The 16,646-nt window shown below is 33.7% G+C and overlaps 1 protein-coding gene across 1 annotated transcript in view; it reads right to left on the reverse strand.

Annotated features, from left to right (window-relative positions):
- Positions 1-16,120, reverse strand: part of LOC106104782 (small conductance calcium-activated potassium channel protein) — a 48,746-nt gene extending 32,626 nt beyond the window's left edge. The window contains exon 1 of the mRNA XM_013284917.1: positions 15,383-16,120. Coding sequence (XP_013140371.1) covers positions 15,383-16,120 — 738 coding nt within the window. The remainder of the gene's footprint in view (positions 1-15,382) is intronic.
- Between the last annotated feature and the right edge of the window lie 526 nt (positions 16,121-16,646).

Genomic DNA, 16,646 nt, shown 5'->3' on the forward strand with positions numbered 1-16,646 from the left:
TCCTGTGGTACTTAAGAACGAGACAAGGAATGAAAATTAGGTAGTAAGATTTATCGTCAAATGAATTTTAATAAAGCTTACGATCGTCTTAGCGAAATTACGTTTTCTGTTATTCAAACACGTTTACATATCTATACTATTATAATAAAGCGTAAACACACACTTCTTTCTTGCCTAAGTTGTCAGTAATTACAGCATATTTTTGAATATTTCTTTTTTTAATAAAAAGCCCTACACTAACGTCACGCTACTTATTTTTACGCTATTAAACTTAGGAGGTAAATGTTTTGGATAAAAACCCTAATGTGGCAAAGAGACCATAAGTTGCTGCCAACATCAAGGAAACAAGATTGCTAAGGTTTGGTCATGTCATGTCATTTTGACATTTGCAATTGATAATTTGACAAATGTAAACAGAAGACACGAGAACAGCTATATAAATACGAATCTAAAAGTGAATTTACACTGTCGTCTTCAAAAAGAGTGTGAAGAAAGTACAAGTAAGTGGAAATTTACGGTATTTCTATGATTATTTATAATAACTTTATTTCAACATACCTCGGCTGACACCGACACCAAATAATAATAATTGTACAATATAGACATAACAGCTACATTAAGGGAGGTTTACTAATTTCAAGGAATTATTTCATTACTTTTCAGTGTACTGTCTTTTGAGAATATTTTGCTTTTAGTGCATTTTGTTTGAAAGTAGATCTGTTATTTTATTAAAAAGTTTATTTTGTCAGTATTAAATGTATTTTTTTTTATTCGGATCACTAACGTATTTGCAATTTTGTTTAACTCCAAATCCTTTTTATGGCGTTTCAAGATTACCGTAGACTAGCTGGCGTCGTATATTGGGTCGACGTACTCGATCCTTTAAAACTTCACTAGCACTCTTATTTCTTTCTGCAGTTGACTATTAAATCAATTTATTTCCCTTTTATATTTTATACAGTCTTATAAATATGATGATTAATAAATATTGCTAAAATAAGGACGTCAAATTCCGTTGTTAAATGTAACGAAAACGAAATTTTCTCGTGAGAAATTATTTGATTTAAAAATGTGAGAATTTAAAATAAATTAATTTATTAATCTACATGTTCAATTCAAAGGCATTTTTTTTTTCTTATCTTATGATATTTATTTGAATTAAAGTGAAGGTACTCTACGATGTGTAAGCTAAACAAAAACTGTATTTCTTTATTTTTAATTAATTAAAATACCTCGAGAGATAAATATTTTCTGCAATTTGTTTTAATACCTTTTTAAATTACATGTAAATAAATTGTCTACCCATCTAAAAGTCAAATGTTAAATAAATCAGACAATAACATTTCAAGATTTAATAAAAGTATTATTTATTTAATAATTAAGAAACCTACAAAAGGTATATTAAATATTAACTAAAAACATAAATAAATACTTTTGTTTTATCATTAAAGACATCAATGTTATGGAATTAACAATTCCGTTAATTTTAATTTAATGTAAATTAACGTAAAAAATGTTACTAGACAAACAAAATAAAAAATAGAATCACCAAGACTGCGAAGTTAATAAACTCTTTCCACTACAACTTAATTGACAATAATTTAGTAACAGACAGACAAATTCTATTTACGTCACATTTATACTTATTAAAAAAGTGTGTTCGCTTGCACATAATGATTATTTCGCGTCAGAGCGGTTTCTTTGTAAAGCACCGATATAACTTAATAGAAGTCGCCATGGATGGAATTCAAAATTGGTCACCGATGGTTTCCTTCTATAATTTATACAATGTTGGGGCTGAAATGCGACACTACCCCTTACGCGACGAGTTTCAACTGAATCACCCTCGATTCGATGCCTCCGCCCAACATAAAGCGCTTGCTCAATTCACCCGCTAAACAAATTTAGAACTTCACCCTAGTGTAACAGAGCTTAGATTTCCACGCAAATCTGGTCGTGGCAAAGAAAATTCACGCTTCGGGCTGTATAAGGGTCCAATACGCATGTCCACAGCATTGTGTAACATAAATTCGTATAGAGCACATAGTTTCCTTGTGTTTTAGGATTTTTTCCGAGTTCAAGGACTTTGTGATATCTTGTTTAGTTTTGGGACGCTGAGAATAGTCAAATTTCCTGAAGAGTTTTTGATCTTTTTGTATCTTAGATAGAAAAATTTAAAAACCAAAATTTTCTTCTATCATTTAGTTTGTAATTAAAATTATTTAACGGTTTTTATAATATTATTGTTTAAAAAATGTACTAACAGTAAATCTTTAATGATTTTAGAATGTAGCGTGACTGGCGTTTTTACACAGACAGCACGTTTTGTACTCACAGTAAAATGAAACCAAATGGATAAACATTTGTGTATTTTTCTTCTAGCTCGTAAGTTACATGTCAGTTAACTTAAATCTTACAAATGCTAATATTTTAAATGCGAAAGTTTAGATGGATGGATGTTTGTTAATATTTGTAGTATAAACGGCTGATCGGTTTTCGATGAAATTTGGTTTAGTCTATCATAGTCTGGAAGAACCCATAGGCTACTCACTTTGGTTTTTTTAACTCCACTCGAACTAAGTCGCGGGCGAAAGCTAGTTAATTATAACATAACCTAGTAGACCTTAGATTTGTTATTCAGAAGTGTCAATTATTTTTGACAAGTTATTAAATTGTGTTAACAAATCAGCTGCCTACAATATACTTCAGCTTAAGGCTATAATTACATTCACTGTGAGTACAAAAAATATAAATAAATGTTGTTTCTGTGATGACGATATTTTTGAGTGTTTATGTGTTTCGTTAGTGAAAAGGTTACTAAACAATGTATTTTAGTTCGAGTATTTTTGTCAACCTTCAATCAAAGCACCAATAATTCAAATCATTTGCATATAAAACTTCTTCGTACTTGAAATTTTCCATTTTTTAACAGCAATTGGACAGTTTGGTTAAATTACATAAAAAAAACTGAAGGTGTATCCGGGCTTTACATGATTTTAAATATTAGTATGAAGAAGTCGGTCAAAAACCTTCAACTTAAGTCAGAACAAAATGTGATTCAATCCGCTCGTCGGGTATAATACAAGACTTACAAAAGGGTGTTAATAAATTGCCTAACTCTGCCAAGAGTTGCTCTAAAGGCGCGGAGAATATATTTAACGAAAATAAGTTAGGAAAATATTGTTGTATAGCTCATTTACTAGAAAGGCAACAATATTTACTAGCCTACAACAACAAACATTTTTCTATAATTTAAGTTTAAATAAGTCGTTTAGTTTAATATATTTAGACAGTGTATGGTCTCTTAAAATAGCGAAGTTTGGCATCGATCGTAACAACCTGAAGCTATTTAACTCTATCTTGAACTAAGCCTTAGCGACGGGTGGAATCTTAGCAATGTATTAATAAGGTGAACGAGACGTATGGACGTGTCACGACGACCTAGACATTTCACAGTACGTGTGTAATATAAACGATAAAGTTATCTGATCCAGTCGGCGTAATTAAAACTAAATAACGATAGGTCACTTGTCCCTCTTGTCATTGTTAAAAATGTCAGATGTTCTTCATGTAGTCTAGATCTCTTGTTATGTTTTTTTTTGTCATTTTTTAAATAGATTGAGCTGCATTCTTACTGGTTCTGATAAGTGTCCAGCACTATGTAAGTGTGCTTAAACACTCACCATTTTTTTAGGCATAACATACAATGATAAGGAGTAGATTTTAAGGAATGAATGTTGTTGATGTTCAATCAGAATCTCGGGATTCAAAAAGTTTCTTCTAGAGCAAATGTTTTTTAAATAAATTTATAGTATTATTTTTATTAAATCAAAGTGATTCAGGTACACATAATAGTACTAGTAGTAGGGGCTACAATTTCCGCAACTCCACGGCTAGCGCGTATTTTGCTTGAGGAACAGGACGTGGATTACTCCAGCCAACCTAGCTCTCAGAAGAACCCCCGGCACAGGTACACATAATTGCCATACTTTTGAATAAAATACGGTACACATCAACTGTTTCAAAGACGGACTTCCAACCTTTCCCTTTTACTAAAAACCGACTCATCAAGTATCGTCTTTTGTTTTAAATTTAAAATCCTTAATTTTAAAAACAGTAAAAACCTATAAGGTCTTTGTAGTCAATTTTGTATAAAAGTTTTTCGCGATATTTGTACAATGAGCACATTGTTACGGGCCACTAGGGAACAAATTCAAATTACTAACGTACTAAAATATTCAACTTTAGTTCTCTTTTACTGTGCTTTAATGTTTTTATACTCTAACATACGTAGCGGTTGAATGGACTAGTTAATAACTTCATGTACTCACATAGACAATTTAATCGCAGTTATATGTATGCTATTTTAAATATTGTACTCTCATGATGCATCTCATTTGAGATCGAATATTATTTTAAAATATTAATTAAAACAAAACCGTTTTGATTATCTGTCGATTGTTTTCTTTCACGTTCACGATCTACGGTTACCTTAGTTAGCCTAAATCACAATTTGATTATTTATGTTGCAATTGTCGGTACAGATGGTTCGGATTTGCTACATTCCATAGCGGACATATAGCTTAAAATTCGCGGCCCGGGTTATTGCGGGTACCCGGTAAAATTTTTATTCGCCCGCAAAAGTGGGTAGATTCGAAACCATCTCCGGTTTAATCGGGCGCGGATCTGCGGAGAGGGATGCGGCAAGAGAGTCGTGCGCAAGCAGCCCAACGAGTCGGTCGTGTAGGAAAGTGACAGTTCAAAGGTCATCGGGAGTGATTGCTTATCCAATATTGTGAAACACATAACGGGCGTGTCATTTTTGTTAGCGAACGGGGTCGCTTTGAATTTCGATTTCGCGTTTGGAACAATAACGGCGTACACAGGTGTATCTAAAGGCTGTATCGCTCTGACAGTGTTTGACTTGACTTGACTTAAATGACACCTACAGTGACCAGGCACCTGCAGGACGTGAGACAGGCATCGACCTGGTAGGTACTACAATATTATTCTTCATCCTCCTTGTTCACAATATTATGCCCTCGTATGCATGCGTAATTTAAGTGTAGATTGTGCCGCGGGACCCGAACCCCTCTTGTTCGGCACAATTGGATGGTAACAGATATACACAGAGAGTTTAATATTTTCGTATACCTCTCGGAAAAAGTCCCGTCAAAATCGGTCCGTTTTCGAGATTACCCTGAAGAAACACGGACTGACGTAGATCTTAAAAATTGTTTTCTTTTTTATTTAATGTATTGATTATTTCCATATTGTTTTCAATCCATTGAAGAAATATGATGACATATTCTAGTATGGACGTCACAGCCATATTATGCTTTAATAAAATATATTTATTTTTTATTCAATTTGTACAGAATAACCTTACTAATAACACCGTTTTTCCATGTATTCACTATCCCCCTGTTCGCCACTACCAATAGTAGCCCAGTTAATACAACACTTTTGTTTCTGACATCTGATTACTCTCCGATTATTAACATAACAAGTAGAATTCTTACATTTTAAAATTATTAAACAGATATTTAAATAATGCGTTTGATCGTAATTACAAAGTTTAATATTGTTATTTTCAATAAATATAAATGGTATTGATTTATAGCACAGATTATATAACCTTTAAGAAATACAGAGTACATCAAAATAGTTAAAAAGCTAACACTAGGTACCGTTCCATTTAACGAAACAAAAGCTTACGAACTGAATTGTGTACAAGGAGTGTCGTGTCTTTGCTCAGTTATTAGCGTTTCAGCGGACATAGTATCAGATGGGCCGTATTGTTGGCGGCTCATTACTCAGCCGTTGATTGTAAGATAGCGCACGCATTATTCCACATGCCTTTGTTCGTCGAGTAATTTTTATGAGACAGAAAGTGGAGAGAAAATTTCAATGATGTTTTAGAAAAAGCAAAATAACTTAAAAAATGTTACAAAGAAGTCACAATGTACAGTTTGGAAATCAAATAATTCGCACATGGTGTTTTTTTTTAATTGTATTTGATTGGTTGAATTGATGGAATGTTCTTGAAAAAAATATTTAGATAATTTATAGCTTTCATAGCATAGTATATTGATTTTAATACCCCATAAGTTTTAATAATCCTCCGCAGTAAACTTTGTTTAAACTATGAAATGATAATTTAATTAAAGTTGCCATATTTACATAGTTTTCATGTTATTTGTTTTATTTACATTTTACACTTTATATGACGTTTTATCGTTTTGTTATATATCTATACTATTATAATAAAGCGTAAACACACACTTCTTTGTTGCCTAAGATATCAGCAAACACAGCATTTTTTTGAATAATACATTATTTAATAAAAAGTCCTACACTTACGTCACGCTTTTGGCTAAACATTTTCACGCCATTAAACTTAGGGGGTAAATATTTTGGATAAAAACCCTAATGTGGGAAAGAGACCATATGTTGCTGCCAACATCAAGGAAGCAAAATTGCAATGCTTTGTCATCATATCATGTCTGACATTTTGACATTTGCAATTGAATTTGACAAATATAATCAATAAAATAATTGTCATATTTTAATGCGAATGAAGTCGCATGGGAACAGCTAGTTGTAAAATAAAATTGATTCGGTACAATTTCGTTTAACGGTAAACCGGATAATTTAAACAAATTCATTTTAAATAAATATAAATTGTTTTTGCCCGCAATTTTACCTATTCTATAGCTTTGGGCGAAACGAAGCGGACTTCGCTGAAATTATTAATGTTTCAAAAGACGAAATAGCGGCATCCTGATAATAAATGATCTAAAGATGAACCTACAAAGATATAACTAAAAGTAATACTATATCTATTTTTAATTTAATAATGATTATTAAACAATTTTCTATTGAATTCCAATCAATGACCCATTTAGCTAGTATTAAAGTTTTATTATATTTATAACCGGTTTATGTTCATAACTATCCAATTGTTTCAAAAGAAGTTAAAAAAGTTAAAAAAGTTGTTAAAAAAGGGCTACAAAAGTTAAACCGTTAAACCCTTTTTCAGCGTTTTATTTTCTTACAACCTTGTGTAAAGTCTTAATCAGATAAAAGTTTCATCAGTTATTGATTCTTAGAGCGGACGCACACGTTTGATTTATTTATCGCACAACTATTGCCGATTGTTTCGCATTCCATTACAGTTTAGTACAGCTAAAGTGTTGTAGTGTGCGTACCTACATATAAGGTAGGAATCAAAGCGCGACTAAACATTTGTGCGATAGTTTGGTCAAAGGTGTGCGCATGCTCTAAATATACGGGGATTGTTGAATAATAAATATCTACTATTTGCATCGATTCGATCGATTTTGATGAGTTACGTTTGTTATGTGTAGAAGAGTTAACACGAAGTAATTTATGGTGAAACTGCAAGTCTATTATGCTGTGTAGATTTTACAATGATAGCTTGATACATGATTTTGTTCAAAATCACCCATTTCTTCTCTTATGTTGGATTTAACCCTTAAATGCATTATATTTTCTTTTTAAATGCCATAAATTGAAACTGGTAGTAAATTGAACATGGATTAAAAAAGTTTTTCCAAAATAATCTATTGGGAGGAAGAAAAGACTGATTTATTAATGTATCATCATGCATTTAAGGGTTAACATCAATAATATCTGAGGAGCTGCATTTAGAGTCCTATTTCATTGCAATAAGACCGAAAATATAATGGCACTTTTGTGGTCTATTTCTAGGAACGTTATTTTAAAAATGATGATAATTTACAACTCTTTAAAGATACTTAGTAGTATAAGTTCTAGTATATTTTAAATTAATGTTCATTTGGAAGTTACTTAAGACAGTAAATTGCGATTTGATGTTCGTCCAGTGACGTAATAGAAACGATTGTCATCGAGTCCCAAGCGCCAACGAATAATTAATCGATCTACGAAGTCGCTCGTCCCACTTTTATGAAAATCGGATCAAATAATTTTATTACAGAATCAATTTTTCTGACTGAACATCAATCACGAAGCTAATTACACTTTCGCCTATTCAGTTGTTACGTTTAATTTTATTGGAGCAATGCCAATGTTGTAGGAAACTTGAGCCAGGTAAATAATTTTCTAGTGTTTGTGGAATGTGACATATTTCAAGAATCGGATAGTTCGTATTTCTTATGAAATAGTCTAGACTTAAGTTAAGTTCGACTTAAGTGATTGCACGGTGTAGTGGAACCATATTTTCTGTGGGACATATGATTTCTAGATAACATAATTGCATGTTGAATATGTTGTATCTAATTTATTGGTTCAAATTCCCTATGAAATAGCTAAATTTTACGATTTGCTCGTGAATTTTGCTCGTGACTTCGTCCGCGTGAAATAAAAAAATATGGCCTATGCTACTCACCGATAAATTACGAGACGTTTTTACGTTAGAAAGTTAACGGTGAAACATCGTTTAAAATCGGCCCAACAATTTTTGAGTTATTTTAATACATACAAAAGTACAAATCTTACTCTTTATAATATTAGCATAGATAAAAAATGTAAATTCCGGTTTTTACATTTTTTTTATATCAAAAATTTCCAGGTTTCGATACATTAGCAACATGGTCGCCCTAAATATTCAATCGAGACTTGAACATTTTATATTCTGAACATATTTCAAATTGGCGAACAGCCATTTTGGAAAAAGACCAGGTCGTAGAATCATACTGTGAAGCGAAAACCGAGCAGCGTATCGATAAAACCGATAACTGTTCAAAAAAAAAAAACTGTGTGAAAATATTGTCCAAAAATGCAAACAGGAAATATTATATCAATATTTCCTGGTTGTATTTTTGTAACACAACTAAATGTTGCTCGCGACTTCGCTTGCATGAAATTAAAACATTCTAAAAGACAGCCTATGTTACTCACTGATGACATAGCTTTTTAATGGTGTAAGAGTTTTTTTTTTATATCAGCCTAGTCGTTTTTGAGTTATTTCAATACATACAAAAATACAAATATTTCCTCTTTATAATATTAGTATTGATAAAAATAACACATGTTTTATAAACTACACGTAACCTTTATCTTTTAATTAATTAGTATAAACTATAATTAAACAAAACCAATTCTACTTAACTTATGAAACAACTAAAATAAGTTAAAAGCAATAAAAACTCATGGTGTTCCTACTAAACGCAATAATGTTATCAACAAAACGCATTACCTACGTTAAATATTTGTTTTGGGACATTTTAGTGCACAAATTCATATTCCGTGTTAACGATTCCCTAATTAATAGTAGAAAAATTTCACTTATTGCATCAATAAAAAATACTGGAATGCACTCTATTGAAAACACGATTTCAATAAACTATAGACATAGAGAGATGATGGTAACATAGGAAGGTATTGAGATTGATTGCTGACGTTTATAAGATCTTGGAAAGACAACAAAAACAAGTATGGACTGTGTAATAGACTAGAAAAAAACATAGATAGTCCTTACTTTTCTTAGGGAATAGAGTAAGAAAATGTTATTGTTATCTATGCAATTAAATAAACTTACTCCATTATAAAGGAAATAAGAATAAGTTGCTATGTAAATTATATGCCCATTTACGTTTTGCAGTCAGGAAATAGATCTCCGGTTCGAGAACACTCCCCTGGTTGCCTCAGCCAGTATCGGTATTCTCGGCGTTGACATATCGAGTGACGTTCAGTTTCGCGGTCATCTGGAAGACAAGGCCAAGCTGGCTTCCAAAAAGCTGGGTGTGCTCAGTAGGGCGAAGCAGTATTTCCAGCCGGGCCACCGCCTACTACTTTACAAGGCGCAAGTTCGGCCCCACATGGAGTACTGCTCGCACCTTTGGGCGGGAGCACCCCAATACCAGCTTCTTCCATTTGACCGCATACAACGGAGAGCGACTCGAATCGTCAACGACCGAGCTCTTACCGATCGGCTAGATCCTCTGGCCTTGCGGAGGGACGTCAGTTCCCTCTGCATCTTTTACCGCATTTACCACGGGGAGTGTTCAGAGGAGTTGTTTGGAACGATTCCTGCCGCCGAGTTTCGTCATCGGACGACGCCACAGACCGCCAGGTACCATCCTCACCATCTCGATGGCTGGCATTCCACAACCGTGCGGTTTTCGCGGAACTTTCTGCCCCGCACAGCCGCGTTGTGGAACGGTCTGTCCTCGGCGGTATTTCCAAACCAATACGACTTAGGGTCCTTCAAGAAGCGAGCCTATCATTTCCTCAAAGGCCGGCAACGCATCTGTAGTTCCTCTGGTGTTGCGGATGTCCATGGGCGTCGTTGACCACCTAGGTGTACACGCCGCTCGTTTGCCCCCTTTTTACTAAAAAAAAAAAAAAAAAAAAGACTACGGTAGAGTTCCGTTCGGTTACCGCTCACGAGTGAGTGAATGAAAATAAAATGTGTTATAAAATAAAAATTGTATTAAAAATGATTCTTCCAATACACTTTCAAATTATATTTCTTTCTTAAATAATTTAACATTGGTAGAACCCGCTTTAACATCTTAGCACGAAAGGGCCGGATCACCCGGTGAAATACCACGACCACACATAGGCGTGAAGCGGAAGCCATTCCGCGTTTCGTTTGATGAGTGTGGTGCCGTAGGCCTAATTTTAGTCCCTTTCCCTTTCCACCCTAAGAGGAAAGGATGGGAAGGAAAAGTGGATTTGACTGTGGAAGAGACGCATAGGAAGGGGAAATATTCTCTTTATGTACGTCTCCTCCTCCGTCAAATAAGGGTGGGCAACGCATCTGAAATTGCGGATGTTTATGGACAGAGGTCGCTTTCCATTTCGGTGGATTCAGGTGGCCACTTGCTCGTTTGCCAACCTTATATTATAAAAAAATCAGAGCATTATCTGTAAGGGCTCATAAAATAACTCGTAGAGTTTATCAAAATAGATTAAAATAAAAGCAGACGTCATTCAACCCATCTAAGAATCCAATCTCTGCTGTATAGTTAACAATTTACATATATGTTCCATAATTTTCTTCATGTCTGTCAATGGTTCTCGCTCGTTTTCAAGACTGCAATAATATTTAGTGTCCATTTAATTTTCATCTATGACATGTATTCTCACACTTCGTTACAATACATTTAGTTTTACAGCTCATGTTTACCATATGCTCTTAATATTTCGAACAATACATGAATTTTATTACAGTTTCAATTCCAACTGCAATATTAAATTTTATTAAAAAAACATTCAATATTGTATTTCTTTTTGAATGTTTCGAAAATCGAAGTATTTTAAACATAGATTTTTATATCAATTTCAAACTATGAATTAATCTACATTTCAATAATAATAGAAAATTGATATTTGACTTTTGTTATTTTTGGTTCGCATCAAATCAAATATGATTGTTATTATTTTCAAACGCGAAATTATTGCTACTAAATTATAATTTTATTTTTATTGTAATATTTAAGGTTGCCGTAAATTGTTTATATCAAAGTTGTTATTGAAAAACGTACATTTTAAGAGTAAACAACTTCAACTTACTTCGTTTAACCGATTTTGTTTATGAAAAGCTTCGAGTTTCAATTGAACGGGATGTTGACGTTCGAAAATTCATTTCTCAGAATCGGACATTGTTATTTGAAAAAGTTGAGGCCGCCTTTCATAAAGTCGTAAGTTATATTTAACTGTAGTATAATAAAGAAAGGAGTTTTATTTCATACTCTTTAAAATAACTTAAGAAAAGTTAACATGAAACAAAGAACAGTCAATTAATAATAACGCGAATTTAGGTGTAAGAAAGATAAATGTGGCTCTTGAAACTTTTTATTAATTTTGATACAGTGGTCACTATATACCCAGCTTACTTGAGTTACAGAGAAAAGTAAGTAAAAATCCTTTTGAAAATCGGATAAAGATTAAGATAAAATGAATAAAATCCTCTTTTGCTGTTCTTAAAATTCCACAATATTCTTTTAAATATTGTATTAAATGCAATTAGAATTTAAGGATAACAAAACTATGATTGTCATTTCATTTAGTTCATTGCATCGAAACCTTTTATCGATTACCGACACACCGGTACATTAATCGATTTAAAACATTGACCGACTAAAAGTTCACTTTAACCTAGCTCTATAATACTTTTAAAAACAAAACTTTGGGAGATATCCTATACGTTTTAGGTAGATCTTGGCATAACTAGGCATTGTGTTACGAAGCATTCTATATATCTCCTGGATTGATCTGGATTCAAGCCAAATACGAACAAATGGCTGCAGATATGTCGATCAAACTTCACTGCATCGCGCAAAATAACATCGCCTCGTACCAGCTTATTCCGTTTATGTTGAAGTTGTAAATGCAAATGGACAGCAGATGGAATCGTCCAGATGACAAATCTGTCTCTCTCAAATCTATCTATCTATATTCTACATTATGTATTCTATGTAACGTTTAATACTAACAAAACATTTACTACATGGTATTTCAAAACAAAAGGAAGCACAGATATTACATAAAAGAGGTTTAGAAAGATATCATACACTTTAGTTAAAATATTGTTCAAACAATAAAGCCAACATCGATTTAAGATTGTAAGAATTCATATAATTAAATTAATGAAACCTTTTAAAGCGATATTAAATTACCTGATGATTTTAGATATATCACTTGTGTTGAGTAAAGTTTACCTATTAAAACCTCTTTGGTAGATGAGGAGTTTGAGCTCTCCAAAATACAGGCCACTGAGAATCATAGCTGTATAAGGTAAATGAAAAAATCAAAATGGCGATAAGTCGAGGTATTAACAAAGTAATGTTGTAAGATATACAAACTTAATTATCGTGACGCTGTTTTAATGGAGACAAAAACAAACGATATTAGTTACTGTACTGAAGTCAATAATATCGTTTAATATTTATTAAGTTGACATTGTATTTCTTAAAGGTAACTGCGGCGTACTCTGTTAAATATTTACATATACTGTAACGTAATCAATCATAGGACAATATACCGTTAACTCAAGTTGTAGCAATCGATAGCGATGTAATTTGGAATACAGAAAAATGTCGAATATGGTCGTTCATATTGAAGAATTTGTACAGATAAAATTTAACGCACTAAAATTATATTGTGTATTACAAACAACTTTATTTTATTTTTATAACGGAACCTTCAACTAAACCTGTAACGTAACATGTAATAAATTTTATATATGTCATATAAATTTTATACTCAACGTTTATGCTTTAAGTTTATCTAAAGATCTCGATTCTTCTATGTGGATATTCGGTAGGATCACACATTTAGAGTCGGTGGCGATATTGTTAAACCAACCATCCGGGGTCTAAATCTATACGTCTATGTTCGATCTCCACCACGTATCAATGTGTTCATTATTCAAATTTCATAAAGACTAGCTTTCCCTAGCGACTCCGTCCGCGCGGAATTAAAATAACAAATGCAAGTAGCCAGTGTCTTCCAGACTACTTCTATGCCAAATTTCATCGAAATCCGTTCAGCAGTTTAGGCTATAAACTCTAACAAACATCCATCCATCCATCTAAACTTTCGCATTTATGATATTAGTATGAAGTATGATCCGTCATTCTCAATTTGAAGAAAAATATCGTCATGCAACCTGCACGTATCTGCGAAGAAATTCAAAGATATGTGTAAAGAGCCTGCAATGGGCCAGCGCCATTGACTGTGGTCTAGATTCTCCTTAATTCTAGTGGGCTTTGGTTCCTTGTTGTGAACATATGAACTGACAAGAATCGCATATCAAGTTCTGCAATTGATAAAAATATGCTGGTTGTAACATTTTCAAAATAAAAAGAAATTAACCAAGCATTTAAACTTAGAGGAAAAACATTCACTTAAATTTTACAAAACAAACAAGAAGGAAGTGAAAATAAACCAAGATACTAAGAGAAATATACCGCTATTGAAATATGATTTTAACGCATTATAAAAGTTACAATATTTTGTTAAAATCCGTTAGTAGACCTTAATATATTAACGTTGCATTAAATTAATATAAATACTATAAATTAAGATTCTAGTGCAGTCTACTTTAAAGTGCCTCATCATCAAAACATCACTGAGATGTGTAAGTGCTGTGTATCGTTCTATTGATGAATTTTATAAATCAATCAACTCTATGGGATATGATACTGCATAAGCAGAATCTAAAATCATCCTAATTAAATTCGCAATCAAAGAGATGGTTACAAACAAAGCTAATTTATTGCATAAGTGAGCTGTGATACGAAGATGACCTTAAAATGACCTTTAGAGTATCACGTGTACGTGAATGCCTAAGTGCTATGGGATTTAAGGATGTGAAAACTCCGTGACCGTTTATTGAAGCTACAGGGACGCCACATTCGCCAACTAAGCTCTCAGTATCGACTGTACAATCTGTTGCCATTAATACAATTGTTACTGTACTTTTAAATAAGATTGTTACACTTCAATTATATGTGATTGCTCTTCAATAGGTAATGTTGAGATTTTTTGATTGTAGAATTTTTGAATGTTCGTTTGATAGATGATTTTGTATTTTAAGGTGGAATGTGCAGGGTTTTACGGACATTTCAAGCAGTCCACAGAGCAGTTATGGAATTTCATCAATAGTAAATTGTGGTACTGTGGACTGTCGATTGCTTGAAGCAGTCCGTGTATGCTTGCCATTAATGTATAGATGTTTTTTTGATTGTACAGTCGATGGTGGTGTAGTGCGAGATGCAATTACTATTTGTCGAACCGTTCTAACGTAGTTAACAGTATCTCCCGTGGCTTCAGTGAATGCGCGTCTGAGACGAGCTCGGCGAGTCTGCGACAAGGTTTGAGGGCAGAGGAGGAGACCCTGTTGGTTGAAAAAGAATCAAATCGAAGCCATCTAGTTTGATTTGATTTCTCATGTTCTTTACACAGCACATACACGCCGGCTCTAAAGCGTATAATATTTAGATCTGCAATGTTTCGAAATATGAAAGGAAATCTATAAGAGGTTCAATCTAGATTTGAAGTATGTACAAAAGAGACATAAAAAGCCTATGTATAAATATCGTATATAGCTAAATAAAATATGCTTGTTATGTAAATATACAATTTATTACATTTCCGATAGAAACTTTTTTTTAAATGTTGGATTGATATAGTTTGAGTTATATAACAACAAATATTAGTAAATTAGCGGTTAAAAAAATAAGTAATTCAATTTCTACTTTTTTTTAAGAAATAAATATTGTTTTTCATACTGTTTTATCTAATTGACTTGAAATCAAGCGATTAGAAGCAAACAAAAAATTCATAAGAATAGTCTGCCAATTAAACGTTACTAAATTGACACCGACGAGCATAAAAAATAACAGCGCCATCTATCGCGTACACTTACCTGTTTGAAGGGTCGCATTCCACCATTTATTCTCAGTGAATCAGCAGCAATGCCCGCAATTCCATCGCCTGGTTCTCGCAGTTGCCGCAAGGAGGCGCTAGGGTGGTGGTGGGCGTGGTGAGGGCAGTGGGTCACGCATGCGCTCGACTCCGGCTGCGAACTCTGGCGGATGATTCGAGTACTAGTTGTGGGCAACAGTAGCGCCGGCGGTTGTATGACGGGGCACGTGTTAACGGCGTGCAGGGAACTACAACCACAGTTGTAATGAAATGCTGAACGAACGCTTTCTCTTGAAACAGATCGCGCTAGGTGCAATGCCGACACTGGCGCCGTTGACTGCCTGCGTTCGCAAACGCGACATCTAGCGTATCCGTGAGGAACTAATTGGCAGGTGGTAACTGAACATCTGTGGCTGCCGGTGGCCACGGGCGATATTAGTGTTTGGGGCCGATCTGGCGGATCTCGACATTGTAATTCTATATCGGGAACACTTCTTGTCGAGTTATCTTCAATTCTAACAGACGTTGCACTCTCCTCGCTACCCGGGCCACCTGATAATTGAGGTCGTAAGTTAGTTGTGCAATCTTGTCGCTGCAAGATAGGCTTGACAGTTCTGTTCTCGGTGGGCACGATAACTGTCACCGCTGGGGCTGCGACAAGCAGACTTGCTGTCTCGTCACTGCTGCCATAGCCAGAGTTAGTGATGGCTTCAGTACTATCACTTGTAGGTGCAGACATTTCGATGTTTTTATCTGAAACAAAAGAGAAATAAATGTTACAATAGAGCTTTTATTAAAATAAATAAAATATTCAAACATATTTAAAGAAGAACATTAAATTATGATCCTTCTTTCACATTAAAAAAGGTTGTACAAAATTATGCCAATCTATCGCGTGATCGCCGACGCCATTTAAGATATAATGAGTTGATTTAAAATCAGACAGCTATATCCGCCTTCGTCCCAATTAACTTCCAAGACGGTAAAGCTTAAAATCACAGCTGAATTTATAACGTTAGTAATTTATACTCGTTTCCTACAAAATGACACAAAACAGCAGAGTTAACGCAACGATTCAAGAATACTCAAACGCTTTTATGCTGACACTAATTATGATGGCTACATTGTTCTTCAGTTTTAATATTAACACAGCAGTTTCAGGGATTATAAAATCTTAATTTTATGGCTAATTAAAAAGATCGTTACATCATTTTATTTCCTTTGAATTAGTTAATTTCATTATCCTTTTTTCGAGCAATCTTTGA

The sequence above is a fragment of the Papilio polytes genome, unplaced genomic scaffold (assembly GCF_000836215.1).
Source record: "Papilio polytes unplaced genomic scaffold, Ppol_1.0 DF823399.1, whole genome shotgun sequence".
Taxonomy (NCBI): domain Eukaryota; kingdom Metazoa; phylum Arthropoda; class Insecta; order Lepidoptera; family Papilionidae; genus Papilio; species Papilio polytes.